We start from the raw sequence: 22,711 nt of genomic DNA, 5'->3' as shown, positions 1-22,711 counted from the left end.
GAAGTTTAGTTCTTTCTCGTATGGAGCCCCAGCTGGCAACCTGAGGGCTAATGCGGCCCTAGCAGCACCGCGGCCACTGATAATGTGACACCCAAGCCACTCAGGTCCTGAGAGAGACAGGCTCCATCACTGACCAGGAACTCCCAACCAACCACAGATCGTTTGCCTTAAATAAATAAGCTTGAACATGGGCTTGAATGGCTTTTTCAAGGACGGTTGACACTGTCAGGAAGTAGAAAGACTCGTTCTCTGAAGCAGCCTCATTCTCTAGGCTGATCCACCCACCCTTTGGGAATGTGGAATGCTACCAGAAGCTGGGGGTTTTCCATCACACTCCTCAGGTCAATAATACCTTGCGTCATAACTCTGTGTAGTGATGATAAGAAGGCAGAGTTTTTAAACCTTCAACTTGGTTATCATTTTAATATCACTGTTTTGCAAAACTTAATGAATTAGCACATCTAGGCTTTGCTGATCCATGGTGCTGCTAACATCACGAAAAGAGGGCTAATCAGATTGTATGTGCCTCTTGAAGGAAAAACACAAAACTACAAATCAATTCTATGAAGGCTTCTTGCCAAAAATTTTGAACCTGAATCTAAGCAAGATACTAGTAGAATGATGGTTCTCAACTCTCGCTCACTGGTGTCTGAGTCCCACTCCCAGAAATTGCAATTCAGTTAGCTGGGGTGGGGCTTGGACATGCGCATTTTTAAATGACTTCCCTAGTGACTCTAACACGTAGCCAGGATTGAGAACCACTGCAATAGTTGTAACTATGGACTCATAGGAAATGTAAGGGATGGATGATCATGTTAAATGACACCACAAGGATGCAATCAGCAAAAATAGAGAGATGGTAGGGAAACCCATAGACTAAAAGGGATGTAAGAGACATATCAATTGCAATAGATGATCTAATTTAGATCCTGATTAGAATGACCTGAAAAAATTCTAAGGCACTGGGAAAAATTTGAAACTGACTAGATACTTGATGATATTAAGAAATTATACTTCATTTTTTAAGGTGTCTTAAGGACACTGTGGTTGTTTAAAATGGAGAGTTCTGGGCCAGGCATGGTGGCTCATGCCTGTAATCCCAGCACTTGGGAGGCTGACACAGGCAAATTACTTGAGGCCAGGAATTCAGGACCAGCCCGGCCAACATGGTGAAGCCCTGTCTCTAATAAAAATGCAAAAATTAGCCGGTGGTGGTGTGCACCTGTAATTGCAGCTACTCAGGTGGCTGAGGCACAAGAATCGCTGGAACCCAGGAGGAAGCGGTTGCAGTGAGCCGAGATCATGCTACCGCACTCAAGCCTGGGCAACAGAGTGAGACTCTGCCTCGAAATAAATAAATAAAATAAAGTAAAATAAAATAAAAGACTCCTTGCCTTGGAGAGATACATACTGAAATATTTATGGATGAAGTGATATGTCTGGGATTTGCTTCGAAATAATCTTTGAAGGTAAAAAGCAGGTGGGTCTACAGATGAAGCAAGACTGGCCCCAAGCTGAACACTATTGAAGCTGGGTGACAGGTACCTAGGGGTGTATTACATGATTCCATTTTCGTATATTCGAAAGTTTCCATAAAGAAAAGTTAAAAGAAGTTTTGAATGACTTGCCAACATTACAAAATCAGGACATTTCACATGAAAATCCAGGTTTCCATCTTCTCTTGAGAAGTAAGGCGGTCTGGCAATTTTGAGCCAAGACGGATGTGGCAGAAGCACACAGTTGTGTCCCCAGTTTCTCACCGTCCCCTCCTGACCCAGGTCAAACTTACATCAGCTGCCTGGTACCTGCAGGCACTGGAGTCTGGGACTCCTAATACTGGGGAAAGTGAGATGGAGGAGGAGAGAGGGGCTCCTGAGAGAGGGCAAGAAAATGAAATTTCTGACGTGTGCTTTCAAGAAGAGCTACATTTCTTTAGAGAAAACCCAAGTGTGGGGAAAACCGCAGCTGCTGGTTTGAGCCAACACTCACCTGAGCAACTCTATCAGCCGCTCCTCAAGATACTTCTTGGTTCTGTTGAGGTCATCCAGGTCAGCAAGCATCTTCTGGTCATTCCTCTCGCGGTCTGTCACCTCCTGGCAGAGTTTGCTGTAATACTCTTGGATTTTTATTGAGGCTTTTTCGAGTTCCTTCTGGGTCCTGGGGGAGGAGAGGTAAGTTTTCTTGATTACCCAGGACTTCCAGCTTCCCCAGGGCTTCTAGGCTCACCCAGGACTCTAATGAGGGGTGCTACTGCCCCCACCGTCGGGGAGCCCCTTAGTACTATCTGCTCACAGGTTATGCAGTCTCTAGCTTTTGAGACTCTCCTCACAGCCCCACATACAAAGGGGCATTCTGGGAGGAAGAACAGGCTGATCCCAGGTTGCCAGAAGCACCCTAAGTGAATAGAACTCTGCACTTCTTTGCTCCTGGACGGGGGCTGAGCCTGTGAGAGGAGCCTGGTAGGCAAGGCTCATGGGCTGGTGATGGGGAGGATGGGCAGGATGAGAAACGAGTCAGGACAGGCAGGACAGAAGTGTAGCTTCCTGGAGGTGGCCCCACGGAGGAGGGCCTGCCTTCCACAGCTCCTTGGGAATCTACACACGGGGCATGGGTGCTGGGCTCACAGCAGCACTCGGTCTCAATCTGCACTGCCAGCTGTTCTACCTGACAGGCCCCTGAGGCCCAAGGAATTTTATTTTGGGTGCTACAGGATGTCTCAGTTTATAGCAGAAGAAGCCGGCTGAATCTCGCTGTCTTCCTGACCCCACCTACTCCGTTTTCAACTCAGCTATCCACTAAGGCAGTGGTTTTCCAAGGATGGTCCAGTGGGACATAATAAAAGCTCCATTAAACAAAGGGCTCTGCAGAGAGACTGATTAATTTATACCTAATACAGCCCTTCCACATCTAGTATAAAGTTGCCAGGGAGCTGTTTACTAGACCCTGTCCACCAAAATGACTTTATAGGTGCACCCACACCCACACCACACACCACACACACACAGTGAATAAAATAAGTTGGCAGATAGACTGTGCAGCTTTGAGCAGCTGAAACAAATGCTCTGATATCTTACAAATAACCACTGTTCTGGCTGAGTGTGATGGCTCACACCTGTAATCCCAGCACTTTGGGAGGCCAAAGCAGGCGGATCACCTGATGTCAGGAGTTTGAGACCAGCCTGACCAACATGTACTAAAAATACAAAATTAGCCGGGCATGGTGGCACATGCGTGTAATCCCAGCTACTTGAGAGGCTGAGGCAGGAGAATCACTTGAACCCAGGAGGCAGAGGTTGCAGTGAGCCAATATCATGCCATTGCATTCCAGTCTGGGCAACAAGAGTGAAACTCCATCTCAAAAAAACAAAACAAAACAAAAACCAAACCAAAAATAAACAAACAAAACACTGTTATAGCATGTTTTCATGCCACCAACTCAGGCTCTGTTTAAACTGTCGTAGGAATATGACTTAGCTAAGAGGCAGCCAGTGCCCTATAGGATCTTAACACTGGAAGGGTAAGATGAAAAGAAATGTACGTCCAGGATCCTGGATCTCCCACTGAGCCAGAGCCCAGTTCTAGAAGGCAGGTGGTGGGGAGAGGTGATAGATAAATAGAAAAGTTAGAGACTTGGGACAGTTTGGTGTGCTTAGCTTTCCTGGTAGCACCTATGCAATTCAATTCCAGCAACTCCTCCTCCCCGCTAAACCTTTTTTTAAATCAGGTCCTGGCTCAACTAGCTGGGTCCCATTACCACATGGTGGACTTAGGCTCACAACTCCACGTGGCCCCAAGCCTCAAGATGAGGGGGTCAAGGAGGTCTTGGGGTGGCAGAGTGATCTGCTCTCCACAGATACGGCATCAGAGAGTCTGCACAAACACAGGTTGATCCTGGTCCTTGGCACACTTATCTTCCTCATCCATAAAACAGGGATAAATGATAGTACTTTCCTCATAGGACTGTTAGGAGGATTAACTGGGTCAATGTATGCAAAGTATTTAAAACAGAGCCTGCCACATTTTCAGCATTATTTAAATATATGCTGTTGCTAATTACATTTTTATGATCTAACTTTCATTTCATTTTAGTTTTTCCAAATCTTGCCATTACTGAAGTATGCACTGCGATATGCCAGAGAGAAGACAACCGAATCAGGAGAAAGGTGCCTTAGCCACATATAGGTTGTGATGGGCAGGCAGCCAGGTTCTTTGTGGCATGCGCTTTCTGAGCATAAGCACTTTCTGAGTTTGCGGTTTTTCTTGCAAGAGGACTTCCTAAACCTAGTATGAGTGACTGACTTTCTAAATGACGGGACCAAACACTTCTTCCCTGAAGGCTACTGACAGCCGCGTAGGTGGACTGTGACTAACCTTTCTAGGTCTTCACGCAGGGCAGCCCCCTCCTGGTCCTTCCTCAGCATGGCCGCCTGGCACTCTGCAAGGTGGTTGCTGGTGCAGCTCAGCTTCTCTCCCATGTCTGCTTGGGTAGCCTGGCACAGGACAACAGGGAGGAGACACTCAGCTTGCAGAAGCCCATGCAATGTATCATAAAGTGACTGGTGTGCCATCTACCCCATCTGGCTGGGTCACTTCTAAATGGAGGGTTGTCTTCTATTACGTTCAAGAGGCTAAGAACCTCTGCTCTATCTCTGTGGGGTCTCAACTACAACTAGTTGTGGTGGTTGGCAGGTGGCAGGTACCAGAATTTCCAGGGTGATATTAAAAGTGGGGGTGGCAGGGAGCAGGATTCACTTGAACAAGTCACTGCTCTGAAGACTGTGGGACGAGTGCCACCCCTGCGCCCGCCCAGTTTAGAATCACTGGCTGGCGACCACCCATAGAGATAGCCAAAGAGGACAACTTATTTCCTTTCTGCATTTGGCAGCTCCAGCCAGGTGTCCAGGGAATGGAGGCGGTCAGGGTACAAACTGAAGGTGTCTACAAAGGTGAACTGAGGATGGCTTCAGCCTAAGAATTTGGAGGCATGCACAGAGCCATCTTAAATGGTCCAGTCAAAACGACACCAGATGTCCTCTCCCTGACAGGTCCACACCACCAAGGCCTACCTTCAGCTTCCCCACAGCTTCCTCGGCAGCCTGCAGCTGCCGGCCTTGCTCCTCAAGCTGGCCTCTGAGGTTCCTGCACTCTTCGCCAGCATTCTAGGGAGGACAAGAAAGAGGTCATAAAGGTAGGGTCTTTGCTCTGAGGATCCCTCAGCCCCATCACCCAAACAGATAAAACCAAGCTACCTTTCTCTTTTTCCCTGCAAACTGGCTCCTCATTGAGCCTTGGGCTTATTAATAGCGAAACACTTTCAAGCTTACTAGGAAAAGAGACTTAGCCTGGTCCCCAAATTTAGAACTTAATTTATGCAAGGGAAAAAGTTGGCTATGAGCCACGAGGAGTTTCACGGGGTGGGGTGGCACTGGGTGCGGAGGCACATCTGTGGTGGTGCGGTGGAGCTGCCTCAGAGAGGATGATTAGGAGTAGCCCGAGAGTACACAGACCTCGATGCAGACAGATTAGTGGCGAGCCCTAGAAATCAAAGCCCCAGGCCATTCTGCCTGTCTTCCCTCTTAACCATCTTTAACCCCTCATCTTTGCGCACTATCAAAGGTACACAGTAACTGCTCATCTCACTAACTTGTCTGTTCCAAAGGCCTTGTAAAACTAAGTGAGTTGGTTCCCTACCCTGCACCTGCTGTCAGGAGAGCACCTGATGGGGTTGGTTATTCACTAAGAACCCAGAGACAGGACGTGAGCAGCTGTGAACTGCTGGCTCACTGCAGGGGTTTTGGAGGCTAAGTCAGGGCTCTCACACTCACATGCCCAGGGGGGCTGGACAAGTACAGAAACGAAGGTAAGGAAAAGTCCAGAGGATGCGTGCCTCCTTTAAAGTGGGCAGCCACCCTCAGGCTCCTGCTGACTACCTTCAGCTGTCACAGGGAGGGGGTGGGGTGAGGATGCAGGCTTTCAGATCATCTGAGGTTTCAAAAGAAGCCCTCAAACTGTATTTGTAAACACCCTGCTCTTTCAATGTTGGCTACTAATTTTAAAAACTTCTGTGTGGGTTAATCTTGTTTGTAATGGTCTTGAGTTTAGACTTCTGGGCTAAGGCATCACTCCCAATATTCTGTTCTAACGTGTTTCCGCAGAGAAAAAGATGCTACTTTGAGTTGTGACAGCAGGACAGGACCATGAGATGTATGCCTGCACCCACAGTACGTTCTCCAGCCATCATCTGCCTCATAGCTGAAGGCGCATCCTTCCATGGACCCACCAGGCCTGCACAGGGAGATGGGTAGAGCTCAAGTGGTTGAAGCTAGTATTACCTTAAGTCTGCTCTGGTAGTCCATGATTTCAGCACTCAGCTGGAACTTGAGGGTGTCGAGCTCCTGGTGTGCAGCCTCCTGGAGGCTCTGGGCCCGCTGCTCGGCCTGGGCGAGCTGGGCCTGCAGGCCGGGCAGTGAGCTGGCTGCTGTCTTGGCCGCCTGCAGCTTCTCCTGCAAGCTCTCCTTCTCTTGCTGCAGCCCAGCTACTTGGCGCTCCAGGCCCTCTCGCTCTCTTGAGGCTGCCTCTTTGGAGTCCCGGAGCTCCTGGACAGCACTGGCCAGTGCCTCCTCCACCCGCTCCTTTTCCATGGTCAGTGCACAAACCTGGATGCCCAGCTCGGCTGTGTCCGTGTTGGCCCGGTGCAGCTGCTCCTGGAGCTCAGCGTGTTCCAGCTGTGCTTCATCGGAGCTGCATTTGGCCTGGGACAGCTCCTCCTGCAGGGCCCGCAGCTCCTCCTCCCTCTGCTGGGCCTCACCGGCCCTCTCCTCCTGCAGAATCCCTTCACGCTCTGAGCACTGCAGCAGCTCCTGGACATGGGCCCTGTTGAGGGCTTCATTCTGTTCCTTTAGCTGCTGCACAAGCATCTTGTGCTCACTCAGGACTGCCTCAGCCATGCTCAGCTGGCTCTGCACCTTGTCCCGGTCATCCAGAGCTGCCTGCATCTTAGCCTGCAGGTCCACTACCTGAGCCTGCAGCCGCTGGGCCTCCCCCTGATGGATTTCCAGCTGCGCCTGAGACACAGTCAGCTGCGCAGCCAGCTCATGGGCTTCACTGTTGGGGAGTGGGCTAACTCCCTGCTGGCCTTTCTCTGCTGTGAGGACCTGGATCAGCTGGGTCTGCTGGTGGCACTGGCTCTCGAGAGCCCTAAGCTCTCTGTGCCGGGCCTCTGCCAGTTGCCGGCACTGCTCCACCTCCTCCCGCAGCTGCTGGCACTCACCCTCCTTGCTCTGCAGAGTGGCCTCCTTTTCTGCCACCTGGGCTTTCATGGCCTTCTTGGCCTTCCTTACAGCCAGCAAGCTCGCCTCCATCTGCTCACCCAAGTGCCGGATGCTGGCCTGCTCCGCCTCCAGGGAGGCCAAGGAGCCCTGAATGGCTGCTTCCCGCTGCTGCAAAGCCTGGTAATCGGCCTGCAGGGCCTGCAGCTTGCCCTCCAGGAGCTGGTTACGCCCAACCACATTCTGTAGCTCCTTCTCCAGCTCCCTGTTGGCCTGCCGGAGCTCTTCCTCCTGGCTGCCCTCCTGCACCTTGGTATCATCTAACTGTGCCCCCTGCGGGCTCCTCTGCTCCTCCTCCGGCTTCCCACAGGCCACTTGCAGAGGGGAGTTCACAGGGACCAGGGTCTCATTCTTCTCATCTGCCACTGGCAGTTCTGGGCCGGGCTGCCCAGCAAGCCGCTCCAGCGTACCCACCTTCTGGCTGAGGTGGTCTTTGTCCTGGATGAGCTGCTTCTTCTGTTCCTCTAGGTCACTCACATGTTGGTTCACCTGTGCCAGCTGGGTCTCCAGGAACTGCAGCTGTCGGGTCAGAGATGTTACCTCCTGCTCCAGCAGCTCCTTCTCCTCCTGTCGCTGTTTCTCCTCCCGTCTCAACTCTGCTAGCTCCTCCTCCCGGGAGCTCGAGCGGGCCAGCAACTCCTGCAGCCGTCGCCAGAGCTGGTCTGCCTCCTGTCCCTTCCCAGATAACTCCTCCTGGAGCGGGGCCACCTCCTTCACCAGGCGCTCCAGGTTGGCCTGGGCGTCCTCCTTCAGCTGCAGCTCCTCGGCCAGCTGCTCCAGCTGGGCACCCTGCTGCCTGTTGACCTCCTCAACCTTGGTTCTCTCCATTTCCAGGGCTCGAAGCTTCTCCTGTAGCTCCTGGATCTCCCGAGCCGCATCACTGGGAATGGGTTCTTGCTGGCCCTTTGTGTCTGGTGCCGCATCAGCCTTCTGCTGAGCCATAGCCAGCCAGTCTGGGATGCTGGCTAAATGCTGGTTCCTCCTGCCCAGTGACTCCCGTGTGGCCTCAAGCTCCTGTGCCAAGGGCTGAAGCAGGGACTCCAGCAGCCGCAGGGCTGTGTGGTAGTCCTCCTCCTTTTCTGCTGCTCCTAGCTCCAGGGCCTGCAGGCACATCTGCAGCTCCTTCACAGTGTTCTGGGTGGCCTGGGTGACCTCCCTCTGCTTCTGGAGCTCAGCCACCAAGCAAGTGAGGCGAACGTTGTCCTCTGCTGCAGTGCGCCCCCTCTCCCTCTCTGTCTGCAGTTGCTCCCCTTGCAGGCTGACAGCTGCCCTCAGCTCCTGGTTCTCTCTGTCCAGCTGCTGCATGCGCTCCTGCAGCTGCTTTTCCCGCACTTCCAGCTGGTCCAGCTCTAGCCGCATCTCATCAAAGCCCTCCAATGCCTCATTGTTTAGGGGACTGTTAAGGTCAAAATTGGATGCCGTCTCTTGAGTCTGGGAGGAAAAACACAAAAGACAAGTGTGGCTGAAGCTACACGGTTACTCAGAAAAGCTTTAGACTTTAATAAGAGCAGAGGTAAAAATATAGGCATTAGCTGCCCTAGGGTTAGTCTAAAGAACTACTCAAAAGACTAGAAGAATCCCTTTGCTCAAAGCATCTGCCACACAGTTAGCAGCACACTGCAAAGACATGAAGTCACCCATGTGAGCTCCACGAAGATACAGACTTGCATTTCCCATCCAGCCTCCTTCAGTTTGATTAACTTGTCTCTGAGATAAATTCAATTATATCTAAGCTGTTGTTCATTCATTGTGCCATACCCATACCCGTAACTCCTGGCATGATTAAGCCACAAAATAAGGTAAAAGATTAATCTACTATCTACTCTTCCTCTTCCTTATATTGATCGTTTTAATTTTTTTATTGCTGATCAGTTTCCATAGAACTATATACAGCTGTGATAAATTCACATTTCTAAAAAAATTAACAAAGTGCCCCTACCTACTAACATTGACTGAGCCCTCACATATGTCAAGCCCTTAAGCAATTAACATATGTTTAAGAACTGTACACGCACTCCCTCATTTATGAGCTAGAATGATTTTTATTATCGCCATCCTGTGGATGAGAGAGCTGAAGGTCAAGTAATTTCTGCTTGGTCATAGCTGGTAGGTGAGAATCAAGATGTGACTCTGTCACTTTGGTGCTAAACTGCTTTTTTAAAAAATACTTTAAAATCATTTAAGAGAATTTAATTTTAAGAGAGCCTAGATTCTATTTGGTTGAAAAACCCAGACTCCAGGGAATAGTGGCTATAACTGAGTGGTTCTATTGCTGTGGCTGGAAGAGCAGGTGTCTGAGAACATCACCCTTGAGTTGCTAGGGGCAAGGACATACCCTGGTAGAAGCTACAGTAAGATAATTCCCAGCCTTCCTGGCCTTACCTGCAGGTAGGTGCTCATCAAACTGCTCATGCTGGAGCTGCGGCTAGGGGGTTTCCATAGGTAAGCAGAAGAGCCAGTGGCCAGAGTCCTCCTGTGGGGCCACAAAACAGATATACCTGTATTCAGACCGGAAACATATACACACGGAGGCCTTGCTGGTCACTAGGCAACCAGGTGGGGGTAGGGGACTGCCTTCCCAGGTAGAATGTAAGGAAGTCAAACCCAACAGATTCTACCTAGGAGCACAGCTGCACTGGTCTGTAACAGACGAATTCCATGGCTAGAGTTTTACTATCACGGCTTTCTTCCCACTGCCAAAAAAGAATTAAGTGAACGTGTGTTTTCTAATTTTTGGTTTAAATTTTCCTTGAGCTTTTGGTGCCTCCTTCAGTCTGTCTGCCAGTGAGGAACAAGCAGCAGTCAGTTTGCTAAATAAGAGTCACACTGTGCTTGGGGGGCCAGCTACCGCTTCGTATGACACAGCAACCGGGGAGGCCTGCTTCTAGGACACATAACCAGGCCGGACAGTGCAGATACAGAGCATTTCCCTCATTGCAGAAAGTTCCTTTGGATGGCATTGGTTTAGAGATACAAAGGCTGTGTGGTAACTCTCATTTAGCAGGAACACTGGAAACTAAACACATTTTTACTTCATCAGAATCATCTCCTAAATCTAAAACTATTGTGTTTTCAAACTTAGTCTCCACAACTCAGCAATTGCCCTTTGTAGTATCGTCCCTGAAGACAGTCACATATGTGCATAAGGAGATGGTGGGGATGCTCTTAACAGCACTGTAACTGGAAAAAGGGAAACCAAACCAACTCTACATTGCTAGGGACAGAGATATAATGTAGTTTATTTACCCAGCAGAATTCTCTACACCATGGGTTGGCATTCTTTTTTAAAAAAAGGGCCAGATAGTAAATATTTTGGTCTTGTGGGCTATATGGTCTCTATCACTCAGCTGGCACTGCTAGTGTAAAAGCAGCCACGGACAACAGGTGAATAAATGGGCAAAGCTGTGTTCCACACGGCCCTGTGGGCTATGGTTTGCCAACCCAATTCTATACCTATAGAACTTCATGTATGTATAAACAGATACAAAATCTCCAAAACAATGCAGAATGAAAACAGCAGGTTGCAAAAGAATAGATATCACATTATTCAACATGTGTAAAATTATATGTGTATATATATATATATATATATATACACGCGTGCGCACACGCACACACACACACACACATACACACACACACAGTATTTACAAATACCCAAGTAATAGTGAATGCGTAAGATTTGGGAATGATTACAGGGCCGTGATTACTTCTGAAAGGGGAATAAAGGAGAAGGGATGGCGACTGATCAATAATATTTTATTTCTTAAAAAAAGTATCAGACATAACCAAACCTCCCCACAAGAGCCAGCCTGAAGGGGCTCCCACTGGGATAATTGGATAAATGGGTAATTTAAGCTTCAAAATAAATAATGTCAGTAACAGAATGTACTGGACTGTATTGAATAACATAAGAATCCACAAGTCAATACTGGTGTAAATGAATAAATGGGGAAAAAGGAAATGATATTCCTCACAGTAGAATGCCAACTAACAATGTAAAAGGAACAATGGAGTTAGAAAATCACTCTGGTAATGATGACGGTAATAACTGCTTCAGGCAAGAATTATCAAATAGTATTAAAACGAATACATGACAGATTTAAGAGAAAAAAGGATAATAATGTAATTTCAGTGTGTCTTCCCATAAGAGACATATTCATTACAAAGGAAGAAATAGTAACTTTTGGAGAAAGCTGCCAAGTCCCGCCTTACCCAGATGACTAGGGTTAACCTCATTAGCAAGAAACAAATCAACATTGTGTGCCTCCAGACACAGCGTGCTGACAAGGACACAACATCTGAGGTGTTCCTGCCAAAAATGCTTCACCTAAATCCAACAATGAGGAAACATCAGACAAACTCAAACTAAGGAACATTTTACAAAGTAACTGGCCTGTATTTTTCAAAAATGTCAACGGTATGAAAGACAAAGACTGAAAAACCCTTCCAAATTAAAGGGGACTAAAGAGGCTTAGCAATTAATGAATTAATAATTAACATGTGATCCGAGATTAGATCTTAGATTATGAGAGACATTATTGAGATAATTTGTAAAATTTGAATGTCTGTAGATTAGATAGCAGTATTGTATCAACGTTAATTTTCTGATTTTAATAACTGTACTGAGTTATAGAAGAAGATGTCCTTTGATTTTAGGAAATACACAATTAAGTACTTAAGAGAAAAGAGGATCAAGTCTGCAATTTACTCTCAAAAGGCTTAGGAAATAAAGCAACATGTAAATAGAAAAAAGATAAACAATTATAGTAAAATATCAATAACTACAGAATCAGGGTGAAGGACAGATGAGTACTTTGTACTATTTTTGCAACTTTTCTATAATTTTGAAATGATTTCAAACTGTAAAAGTTTTAAAAAGACTATCTGGGTCAGGCATGATGGCTCACACCTGTAACCCCAGCAGTTTGGAAGGCCAAGATAGGAGGACTGCTTGGGTCCAGGAATTCAAACCAGCCTGGGAAAAACGGCAAGACTCCATCCCTACAAAACATTTAAAAAGGACATCTGAATACGGCAAAATGTAAGCTATTAAATCCTGGTGGTTTTCATGTGACTAACATATTCCCTACTTTTCTCTATATGTGAAATATTGCCTAATAAAAAATATAAATGTTACATTTTAAAAGCCTTATTAACAGAAAACAAAACCAAACAAAGAATGCTGGACTTGAGTTCAACCCAAGTCAGGTGTCCCAGGCCTGCTGCCCACCAGCTGGGTGACTCTGTCAAGTCCCCTGATCCTGAGCCTATTCCTCACACCTGCTTCCTGGAGCTGATGTAAGGACTCTGGGGATGGTGATATGTGAGTGCCGCATTCGTGTAAGATATGACTACTTCGATGGTCTCAAAAAAGAAAAAAAGAAGAAACAAAAATGCAGCAACCTTTCCTGCAACACTTCTGTGGACAAGCTGTGGCTTCCACTCCCTCTCCTACTGCTTAGGGGGCTTTTGTGATACTCAGTAAGAATAAGCAGGGGAAAAAGGCCACTGCTCCCCGAATGCCCAGAACAACAAGTGCCTTAAACAAATTCTAAAGCCTTGGGTTTTGCAATATGCATCTCCACTGACTCATGCCCTGGCCCATCAGATTGGTTTAAGGTTGGAGCCTTCAGATGTTATTGTTAGTCATGATTCAAAAAAGTCTGTAAAAGGAGCTGGTATAAGAGTTGAACAGTTTTATGTAATTTACTGAGCAAGCAAAATTGCTTTGAGTAGACCGATGGCAATCTTCAAAACTTCAAATGCCTCTTTTCCTGTCTTTTAAAAACCAAGCAGTCTTTCAAAGTACCTGGCAAATGTTGGCCAGGCAGCATCCAAGTCATAGCCCCTCGATGCCAGGTCAAATTGAACCTCAGTCAGCTCATAGAGTTGACCTACAATGTCCGAGCTCAGCTTTGGCTGCAGAAAGGGGCTTCTTGCATAGTACCAGTCACTGCAGAAAAACATAAGACATGTCAATTATAAGAGTAATAACGATAAAGAAAGAGTGGATTTAATCGGTCCTCCCAGTGTGGCTCTGCCTCATCGAAGTCCAACTCAGGTTACTAAATTAAAAGACACAGGCACACAAACCAATTTCATTTTCACAGTAGAAGCACATAACTCTCAAATAAGCTTGCTCTTCTTCAGAGAAATTACTGCAATGATCTGGATGCTTATTCATTTATTATATATATCATATCTACTTCTCAAAAAGGATATGGGAACCTTAAATGTCAATTACTTGCCAAGAAAGGGCAATTGTAGGAGAAAGAAAACTTCCTTTTTGAAAGATTACTTTCTATTCCATTTTCAGAACTAAATATGGGACACTAAACTCACTGCTAATTTCTGCCCAGATACCAATTTAAGAGCCAAGGAACAAACTATTCAGAAATGTTTCAGCACCATAAGGCAGGGTGAGAAAAAAAAATAAAATAAATGTTATCTGCATTTTTAGGTAGTGGGTGTTTCATTTCAGGCAAAGTAACAAGAATTTTAAAAATCTGGGTCTGAGCACGGTTGCTCATGCCTGTAACCCAAACACTTTGGGAAGCTGAGGCAGCAGGACAGCCTGAACCTAGGAGTTCAAGGCCAGGGTGGGCAACAGAACCCATCTCTATCAAGAAAATAAAAAAATAGCTGAGCATCGTGGCACGCACCTGTAGTCCCAGCTTCTCAAGAGCCTGAGGCAGGAGGACTGCTTGATCCCAGGAGGTAGAGGGTACAGTGAGCCACAACTGTGCCGCTGTACTCATCTGTGTGACAGGGTAAGACCCTCTTCCCCCTCCTAGCCACCCACCCACAAAAATGAAAAAGATGGCTGGGCATAGTGGCTCACACCTGTAATCCTAGCTCACTTGAGCCCAGGAATTTTGAGACCAGGCTGGGCAACATAGTGAGACCCTGTCTCTACAAGAAGTAAAAAATTAGCCAGGCACAGTGGTGAATGCCTATAGTTCCAGCTACTCGGAGGCTGAGGTAAGAAGATCAATTGAACCCAGCAGCTTGAGGTTGCAGTGTGCTATGACAATGCCACTGCACTCTCGCCTGGGCAAAAAAGTGAGACATTATTATCTGTGAACTGTGATTAAGTCAAGTTGTTTATGCATCTTCACCAAATATCTAAAACAAAATAACCTTCAAATCAAATATGCAAACTTTTTGAACTTGTCAAATCACAAGGCCTGTCACGCGCATGAGAAATACGAGTACATCTCTGTGCAAATCAATCTTTAAGGTGACATAATGAAACAAAATGTTTTCCCTTTGTAGTTTTTTTAAGTTCAAAAGTGATTTCTTTGAATACTCCCAAGGGAAAGAGGCCAGTCAAGAGATGCTGGAAAACCCAAAGAAGTTTAGTTGACTGGTACCTGATTTGCAGCTTCTAAGCTGACACCCATTCTCTCCTTTATAGACTCAATCTCTGCCTCTCTCCTTCCTTCTACCTTCCCTGCTGAGGCTTCAGCACTACCTGCCCAAAGGCTGACCACCCACCTGACTTGTGCTCTGCAGCAGCGGCTCCCAGTTCTGGCTGCCCACCACAGTCTCCAGGGAGTACAGATACCCCGGAGGGTGTTCACTCAGTATGCCAGGTGAGGACTCAGGTGCAGTAGTGTTAAAAACCCCACAGGTGATTCTGCTGAGAGGCCGAGGCTGTAACCTACCTGTCCAGTAGTGCTGGCACCAAGGACATGCCATCCACCAGGGAAAATGCCTGGTATCAGAAGTTAAGAGAGCAATGAGTGAGGCCTAGAGAAAAGCATTAAGCCCCACCAAGCCTCACTTACCTATAAAAACTCAGTGCTACCTGCCCACGTGTCAAGGACTTTCAGAGGAGGGTTGGAAGACAATGACAGATGTGGAAGGAGTCCGCAGGTGTCACGGGGGACACAAATGAGCACTGCTGTTACAGTATTATTATTGAATAATTATTGTCATTATTATTAATGAACTTTAGTTCATTTCTGCATGGGATGGTGCTAAACCTCAGCTCTGTCCTGTATTTACCTGGTCACTTTGGTGTTCATGAAGCACTGCTGTAAGGTGTCTGCCAACCTCTGGTGCACCAAGGAGTAGCGAATAAATGCTCTTCCTTTCCCCAGGGATGTTCGGAGCTGGAAAAAGCAGATCACATAGAGCCAAAGAGCTGTTAGCCTAACTCCAAATACAGACCTGGTCTCACAGATGGCTTGTGAAAAACAGATACAGGGCAGAAAACGTCACCCAATTCTACCCTATACATTGTCCTTCAAAGGACACAACACATTTGATACTAGCATTGAAATGCTATATCGAGAGAAAGGCTTGAAGTGGCTTGAACTACTTACAGGCCTTCATCTAAGAATAATCTGCAGACGCCAGCAAACTTATCAAGAAAGATATGTTTTGGAGAGGCTTGGAAACATCTGTGGATTCTATTGGAATGTCACTTTCTCTCCTCTGCTCTATCAAAATCTCTGGGTTTGGAGTCAGATAGAAAACCAAGTAAAACTCAGTTTTATTTTAGAGTAAAACCTGGAGGTAGGAAAATGAAGGGCTTCTCACATCAGAAGTTAGCTTGAGGAGAAAGAGACGGTCTCAGCTCAGCTGATGCTGGTTTGTTTTTAAGGTATTGGGAGAACAGGTGCAGGGTAAGGGCCTAAAGGGCTTGGCAGATGCATGTGCAGAAGGTGCGTGCGTGCGGGGGGGCCTGTAAAAAGTCTTGCTGGCCATGTGACTGCCTCATCTGTGTTCCGTGAAACCATCAGTAACATCCACAAGTCTGCCAACGCTTGCCTGGTTGGATTTCCTGTTCTTTTCCAGATATGCCAAATCACTACATGGAGTCAGAAGGAGCCCAGGGTGAGACCAGTGGTGTCTTTAGGCAGCTCAATCACACTGTGCTAAGACAAGATGGATATGGGTCTGTCCCACAAGTTTGGCATGGATGGCATAGGAAGGCCCAGGTGCAGGCCTGCCTTCAAAACCTCTCCCCGTAGAGCCTATACCTAAAATCCAATTTGGAAGAGAAGATGCGACTGACTCTGTTTTGAGGCTTAAATTCACCACTCAAAAGCTTGTTGTGATGGAGATGGGATATGTTGGTCAAAGACTCTGCCATGAGTCTGCAAAGCAGGGCTCTGCCAGCTGGAAGCATACAGTGGCCAAGACAGATAGAATAAAGGGGACAGCCACAGAAGACACTTGGCCAAGTTTGCAAATTAGGATTCATATTCCTGATAGGTCAGCCCAGAAGCTCAAGAAAGCAGGCAGGAATTCAAAACCTCTTGACCTACCACACGCACCTGCTCTGTCAGGGTCTGGCTCTGGGTAGGGTGAGCTGGGACCAACACTCTCCCCACCCCTTCAAAATTCAGAAATATTTAAAGTATGTATATGTGGTGTGGGAAGGGATAGCAGTGGTTTGCCAAAGAGGGTTCCAATACCCCATACTATTCAGACTGTAATTCTGACACTATACTGCATCAGGAAATACTCAATGGGGTAAACATTCTGGTGTATAGCACCTTTTAGTTCAGAGCTCAATATTTCCCAACACAATGGGGTAAACATCCTGGTATATAGCACCTTTTAGCTCAGAGTTATATATGTCTTCTTACTGCTGACTCAAGGAAATGATACCATAGGACGTAGTTTTTAAAAATAAAAAGGTACTAGCTGGGCATGGTGGCTCACACCTGCAATCCCAGCACTTTGGGAAGCCAAGGCGAGTGGATCACGAGGTTGAGAGATCAAGACCTGGCCAACCTGGTGAAACCTCTATCTCTACAAAAATACAAAAAAAAAAAAAAAAAAAAAAATTAGCCGGAAGTGGTGGCAGGTACCTGTAGTCCCAGCCACTTGGGAGGCTGAGGCAGGGGAATCGCTGGAACCTGGAGGGCGGAGGTTGCAGTATGCTGAGATTGTGCCACTGCACTCAAGCTTGGCAACAGAGCAAGACTCTGTCTCAAGAAGAAAAAAAAAAAAAAAAAGGAAAAGAAAAGAAAAAAGTAAAAGGTATTAAATCTCTTGAACTACAGAAGCTTTAAAACATTTCCCTATGTGTGTTTTGTGGGTTTGGGGTACAGCCAGGATACTGGAAGTGAGTGCAGGCAGCAGCCTGACTTGCTGGCTTTACAAAAACCACCTTTACATGTCTGCAGATAGCTGATCTTGGCAGATGTGCGGGGGAGAATCTCGATGGTATATCCTGTCTAAATCAGTTTTCTACTGATGACTGAGGTAAGAACAAAGTGTTTAGTGGTGATAACCAGGAAATTGAGGCAGTTGGGAAGAGCTGAGCAAGGCATTATGAAATGAAGTATGTCAACTGTACAAACACATACCCTGCAGAATTTCATAAGACCCTGACATAACAGCCCAGGTCTGTAAGCTCCCAAAGACAGGAGCTTGTCCTTATTTTTGGCAAACTTAACCATTATATTGGCCTTTAGAACATCAAAACTTCTTTAATGGTAAACAGTTGAGGCTATACTTTCAATCATTAAAAGGCCCATTCCCTAAATTGATTATAAAGGGAGCTATTTATTTTAAAGATATTTTTAAACATCCTTTGGGGAAGGGAACAATAGTTCCTTTGTACTGCAAAATAAAATGCTGCATGGCCTTTTTATTTTTCAGATTATGGGTCTGCTTTCATTCCCTAATTCCTTAATTTTTTTTAGCTTCTATAATCAGAACCCATATACACTATCCTGAGAAGCAATATAATGGCAGCAAAGGACAGAAAATCTGCAGGGTACATGAGAGCTGACTCTGCTTTAAACCAGGCCATTGTGCCATGGCCTGATGCCGAACTACCCCTCATCACAGTGAAACAGTCCAAGCTGAGCCCTTACTGAACCTCCAGAAATGGCTTCTTAGAACCTTCACATATTTTAGCCTAAATAGCTTCCTCCTACCTCAAAGAGGTCTGAGGGGGCCTACAAATGCTGCTTATCCAATGACTCACCCTCTCACTTAAAGACCCAGATGGCCACTTGACTATTAAAATTAACCAAGTATCTAGCAACTCACTTAGTCTAGGGATCTTCCAAGCCATTCCAACCTAAGATGCCCCGGAGAGCAGTCTTCATCAGAGAGCAAACAACTAGATCCTATGGGAAGCAGAGCCCAGGCCAGCCACTAAAACATCAATGCTCATGCAAGCAAGGAATGCTTTTTGCTTCTAGAAAGTCAGTTTTCATGGCTTCAAACTGTCTAAAGATCTGTCTGTATTGTGAGAAAAGCAGAAGAAACTAGCCAAAAAGTAGGTATGTTTTAGCAAGCATTTCATAATCCTGGGGAAGGGGGATTAAAACTAAATTTATTTCCAGACTTCAGCTGTCCAAAGTCATAAAGTCAAAGGCTTTAGTTGCTCTGATGCGGCGGCTGAGGAATGAAGAGAGGACAGTGACAAACAGAACCCCTTCCACATTTATGATGCATTAAAATTAAAATACAGCTCTACCTCATGGACCCAAGTATCCCACCGGGCAAGACCTCACAAGGCCCACCCACACTAACATAGACAATAAAGAAACTCGCAGAACCAGCCCTTCAGAGCCAGGATCCTTCCTCATCTTCTCAGATGTCAGAGGGTGCAGATGGTGGGAAATGTCCAGCCATTGATATCAGCATATCTAACACCATCACCCTCTATAAGAAGAAAGTCATCCAGCTACAGCTGCTGTGGTTGGTCAGGAGCCCTTCCCAGAATACCTAAGGCTGTGGCGTTTGTGGGCAGCCAGCCAAGCAGCAGGTATGTTGACTTAAAAGTGACTTCATACTTACTGAAGAGATACTGAAAAGAAAGATGAAATATACAAACTTCCTGTCCTAAATCTAAGGGTTTACCTGCTCCCTGATAGGCAAAGTTCTTCACTCTTGGATGGACAAGGCTGATGAAAGAGAAGAAAGACTCTCTGGGGGTTGAGGGTGGAAAATAAGCAGAGAGGAGAGTGTGAGTGTGTACGTGAAGTATGCGTTTGTATTTGTCGTTCTGGAGTTTTGTGAAACAGCAAAGCCATGGCATTTTGCTCTTGAGGGGCTCAGAATTGAATGTAGAAAGTTTTAAGAAACTTTCAACACTATTTTAAGAAATGTCTCTTGAGATCCCACATCATTCTCATTTCAAATCTAAGTTTCCTGGGCAAACTGTAGGGAGAGCAGCCTAGCAAACTCTAAATATTTCATCTAAGAAAATGAGTTTTTTTAAAAAGATAGAGCTATCCTATGCTGCACACCTCAAGGGCTGCCATTAGCAGACTTTCAATGTGAACAGGCCACCCTGTTAGGTAACATGTAGGTTGTGGCCTAAGGTACATTCAGGACTCAGCATTCTTCCTCTTGGTAAACACTCACCGAAGTGGTTTCCCCAAGCTTGAGCCACTGCAACAGCGGGCGTTGAGTATACCTTGACTAGATTTCTTTACCACTCATAAACTCCCACTTCCTCATTTAGCTGTCCGTGGCAAAGGTCTCTGCAAGAGCTGCTTCGAGCAGGCAAAAGGAAGACAAAAAGTTGCTGGCTGCTCCACTCAGCTTACCTCCGAGATAGACTTGACAAATCGGATCCCATCATTGGCTCCTTTCACCTTGGCCAGGCAGGCACAGAAGTAATCCCAGTAGTCCTTTTTGTTACCCAGGAGGGTGGCCTTCTCTTTCTGATCAAACTGGGTAGGGAAAGAGACAGGGAAAGGAGGTCCAAACCCACTGCTCTTTATCCCAGCATTCAAATGATAAATAATAACAATAGCTTCTTAGGCGCCAGCACTGGGTGAGACTCTCTATTGGCATTATTTTTATTTACTGGCAAATCAAGGTCTGCCTGTTCATACGGTTGGGTGGAACACCACCAAAATTGTTATTAACAGATGAGAAATAAGTACAAGAAAAGAGTCTTAAGGGCAATATGAAGAGTGTTAACTATGCTTTGACTTAGGGAAATAAGATAATGACACTTTATCCCAGTTACTCAACTCGTAAGTTTCAATATCTTTTTCAAATACCTACAATACATTTAAATTAATGTCGGCTCTGAGTCATTTCAAATCCAAAACCAGAATGGGCTTAATTGAAAAAAAGAAAGGCTCAAAAACATTTTTATAATGTTAAAGAACCAGCTGAAATGGCATGAGAGAGGCAAGGCCTTCAGCACGTTAGGGGCCTTTCCTCTGGCGGGCCCACATACTACATGCTTTGGTGGGATGTGATGCTGCAAAATAATGGTGTCCACGGTGATACAGGTATATCTTTCTGTAATATTTTATAGTATTTTTTCTGATTACAGAAGCAAGACATGCATATGTTATTAGGATAACTAGATAAAACCAAACAAAAAAATAGAAAAAATTTTTAACACCTAATACCACTACCCTAAAATAACGTCTAGAGCATTTTCTTCCTGCCTATTTTAGTTGCATGCATTTTTCCACATCTGCAGTGCTCTCCACATCAGCACTTTTTGAGCTAAGCAGGGATAAGAGGTATACCATCTATACGTTCAAAGAAAATATCCCAGGGTGATCCCATAGATCCTGATTCAGTAGGGTTGGGGTGGGAGCCAAGAATGTAATACTAACAAGCTCCCAGAGGAGCTCGATGCTGCCGGTCTATGGACTACACACTGAGTAGCAAAACTCTAAAACAGAAGCGCACAGATAATCTTTAGAGGGTCCACACTGTCTTAGAATCTGCCTGCAAAAATGCATGATTGAGTGTATATGTATATGACTGTCTTTTTGGGAAGACTCCATAGCTTTCACTAAACTCCCAAAGGGGTATGTAACTGCCCTAAAGCTAAGATCCTTGCCATACGATAACCTTCTGACCTACCTTACAATGAGCTAAATCTCTAAAGGATGTTCTTGATTCTCAAAGCCATCCTAGGGGCAACACTGCAATTCCCCAGGGAATCACACTTGGAAGACTGAGCTTGTAGTGAGGACTGCTCTGACCTTGCATCTAACCACGAGGGCTTACTGGCTCCTTGGGCTTTCCGAACCATATCTTGAATGCTGATGAGTCACCCAAAGAGGGAGAAAAGAAGACAGCAGGGCAAAAATCAACATATTACAGGCATCACTTACTTGCAGAAGATACTCAAGTTTATAAGAAAATTTATGCAAGCTCGTGCTATCATCCGTGACGGGTTCCCCTGCTTCCTGAAATTCTTTGCTTAGTTCTGTCACAGCATCTTTAAGACAACAAACAGGAACATGTAACCAGATAGTGACTAAACTCAGAAAGAGAAGCAGGAATAACTCAGGAAGCATGAGAAATAAGCGGTCAGTGATACAAAGCACCTCTGAAACATACCCACCAGATATAATTCCAAGTCGGGGAGTATTGAAATGTCCTGAGAGCCCACAGATACTTTATAATGCTTGTTTACTGGGCACATTTCTTGTTCACCCTTGTCTGTCCACCACCCAGGGCTGGTAATTTGCATATAGTAGTTGGTCAACAAATGTCTGCTGTATGAATGAATCTTTCAGTCCCCGAATACTGACTTCCAGAAAGCTTTAACCTTTATTCTAGCCATATTTCTTGTTCTTCACTATAACCCTACTGCTCAGTATAGGTAAGTGCAGGATCAGAATACCCAGTATGTACAAATAACAGTAATAATAATCACAATCCCAACAATGACCACATCTGCTTTTGCTAACTGAGTGTCCTTGAGGGGCTAGGCCTTTACATGTATTTCTTTCATTTAACATGGCATTGAGAGGCAGGGATTCTTATTTCAACGAAACTAAGATGCAACTGATGATAAGATACATCCCAGTTTCAGAGCTGTTAAAATGTGAGGAAAAAAAAAAAGAACAATTTAGAATCTATGAAGTCTGCTATGATTATCCCCATTTTGCAGATGAGAAGTGCAAAGAGAAATCAGAGCACTTGGCCAAAGATCATGGGTGGCAAACAGTAGAGCTAGAATAAGAACCCTGGTTTTCTCAAGGGCTTTCTAACTCCAGATCCCACCTCTTAACTTCTAAGAGAATTGACCTCCCTGTGCAGAAAAGAGGGAAACCCACCTTTGACTCTTACTGCCTCTGCTGTGAGACAGAAGGACTATCAAGACACTGGATTTGGTTTAGGCCTTGGGAAACATTTCCCTAGTTGAGATGATTGGGATGTGCTTAAAAAAAACTATCTGCTTTTCTGGCAATTCTTAAATTCCTAACCCCTGCTCCCAAGAACGATGGTTTGAAGCAGACCTGTCCAGAACTGAAGCCAAGCCTAAGACGGCTGAAAATGTAATCAACACTGGCCCCTCAGGCAATGCCTAGCAAATGGCGGAGACAGGTTCTTGGGACTGATTCTTACAGGTGTACCTTCCTAGAAGTGTGTGCAATGGCTGGCACTGACGACCAGTGAGCCAGGGGCCTGGG

The 22,711-nt window shown here is 45.8% G+C and overlaps 1 protein-coding gene across 8 annotated transcripts in view; it reads right to left on the bottom strand.

Moving 5' to 3' along the window:
• Nucleotides 1-22,711, bottom strand: part of FYCO1 (FYVE and coiled-coil domain autophagy adaptor 1) — an 81,845-nt gene that overhangs the window by 45,045 nt on the left and 14,089 nt on the right. For 7 of the 8 annotated variants that reach the window (XM_074403986.1, XM_074403982.1, XM_074403984.1 and 4 more), the window contains 9 exons: nucleotides 21,404-21,510; nucleotides 19,862-19,987; nucleotides 15,342-15,448; nucleotides 13,141-13,284; nucleotides 9,711-9,801; nucleotides 6,333-8,759; nucleotides 5,067-5,159; nucleotides 4,372-4,490; nucleotides 1,990-2,157 (listed from right to left, as the gene is read on the bottom strand). In XM_074403986.1, coding sequence (XP_074260087.1) covers nucleotides 1,990-2,157; nucleotides 4,372-4,490; nucleotides 5,067-5,159; nucleotides 6,333-8,759; nucleotides 9,711-9,801; nucleotides 13,141-13,284; nucleotides 15,342-15,448; nucleotides 19,862-19,987; nucleotides 21,404-21,510 — 3,382 coding nt within the window. The other variant, XM_074403987.1, reaches the window with a different exon arrangement.

Source organism: Saimiri boliviensis, chromosome 8 (assembly GCF_048565385.1).
Source record: "Saimiri boliviensis isolate mSaiBol1 chromosome 8, mSaiBol1.pri, whole genome shotgun sequence".
NCBI classification, from domain to species: domain Eukaryota; kingdom Metazoa; phylum Chordata; class Mammalia; order Primates; family Cebidae; genus Saimiri; species Saimiri boliviensis.
Note: the sequence above shows the minus strand (reverse complement) of the source record. Positions and strands in the feature narration are given on the sequence as shown.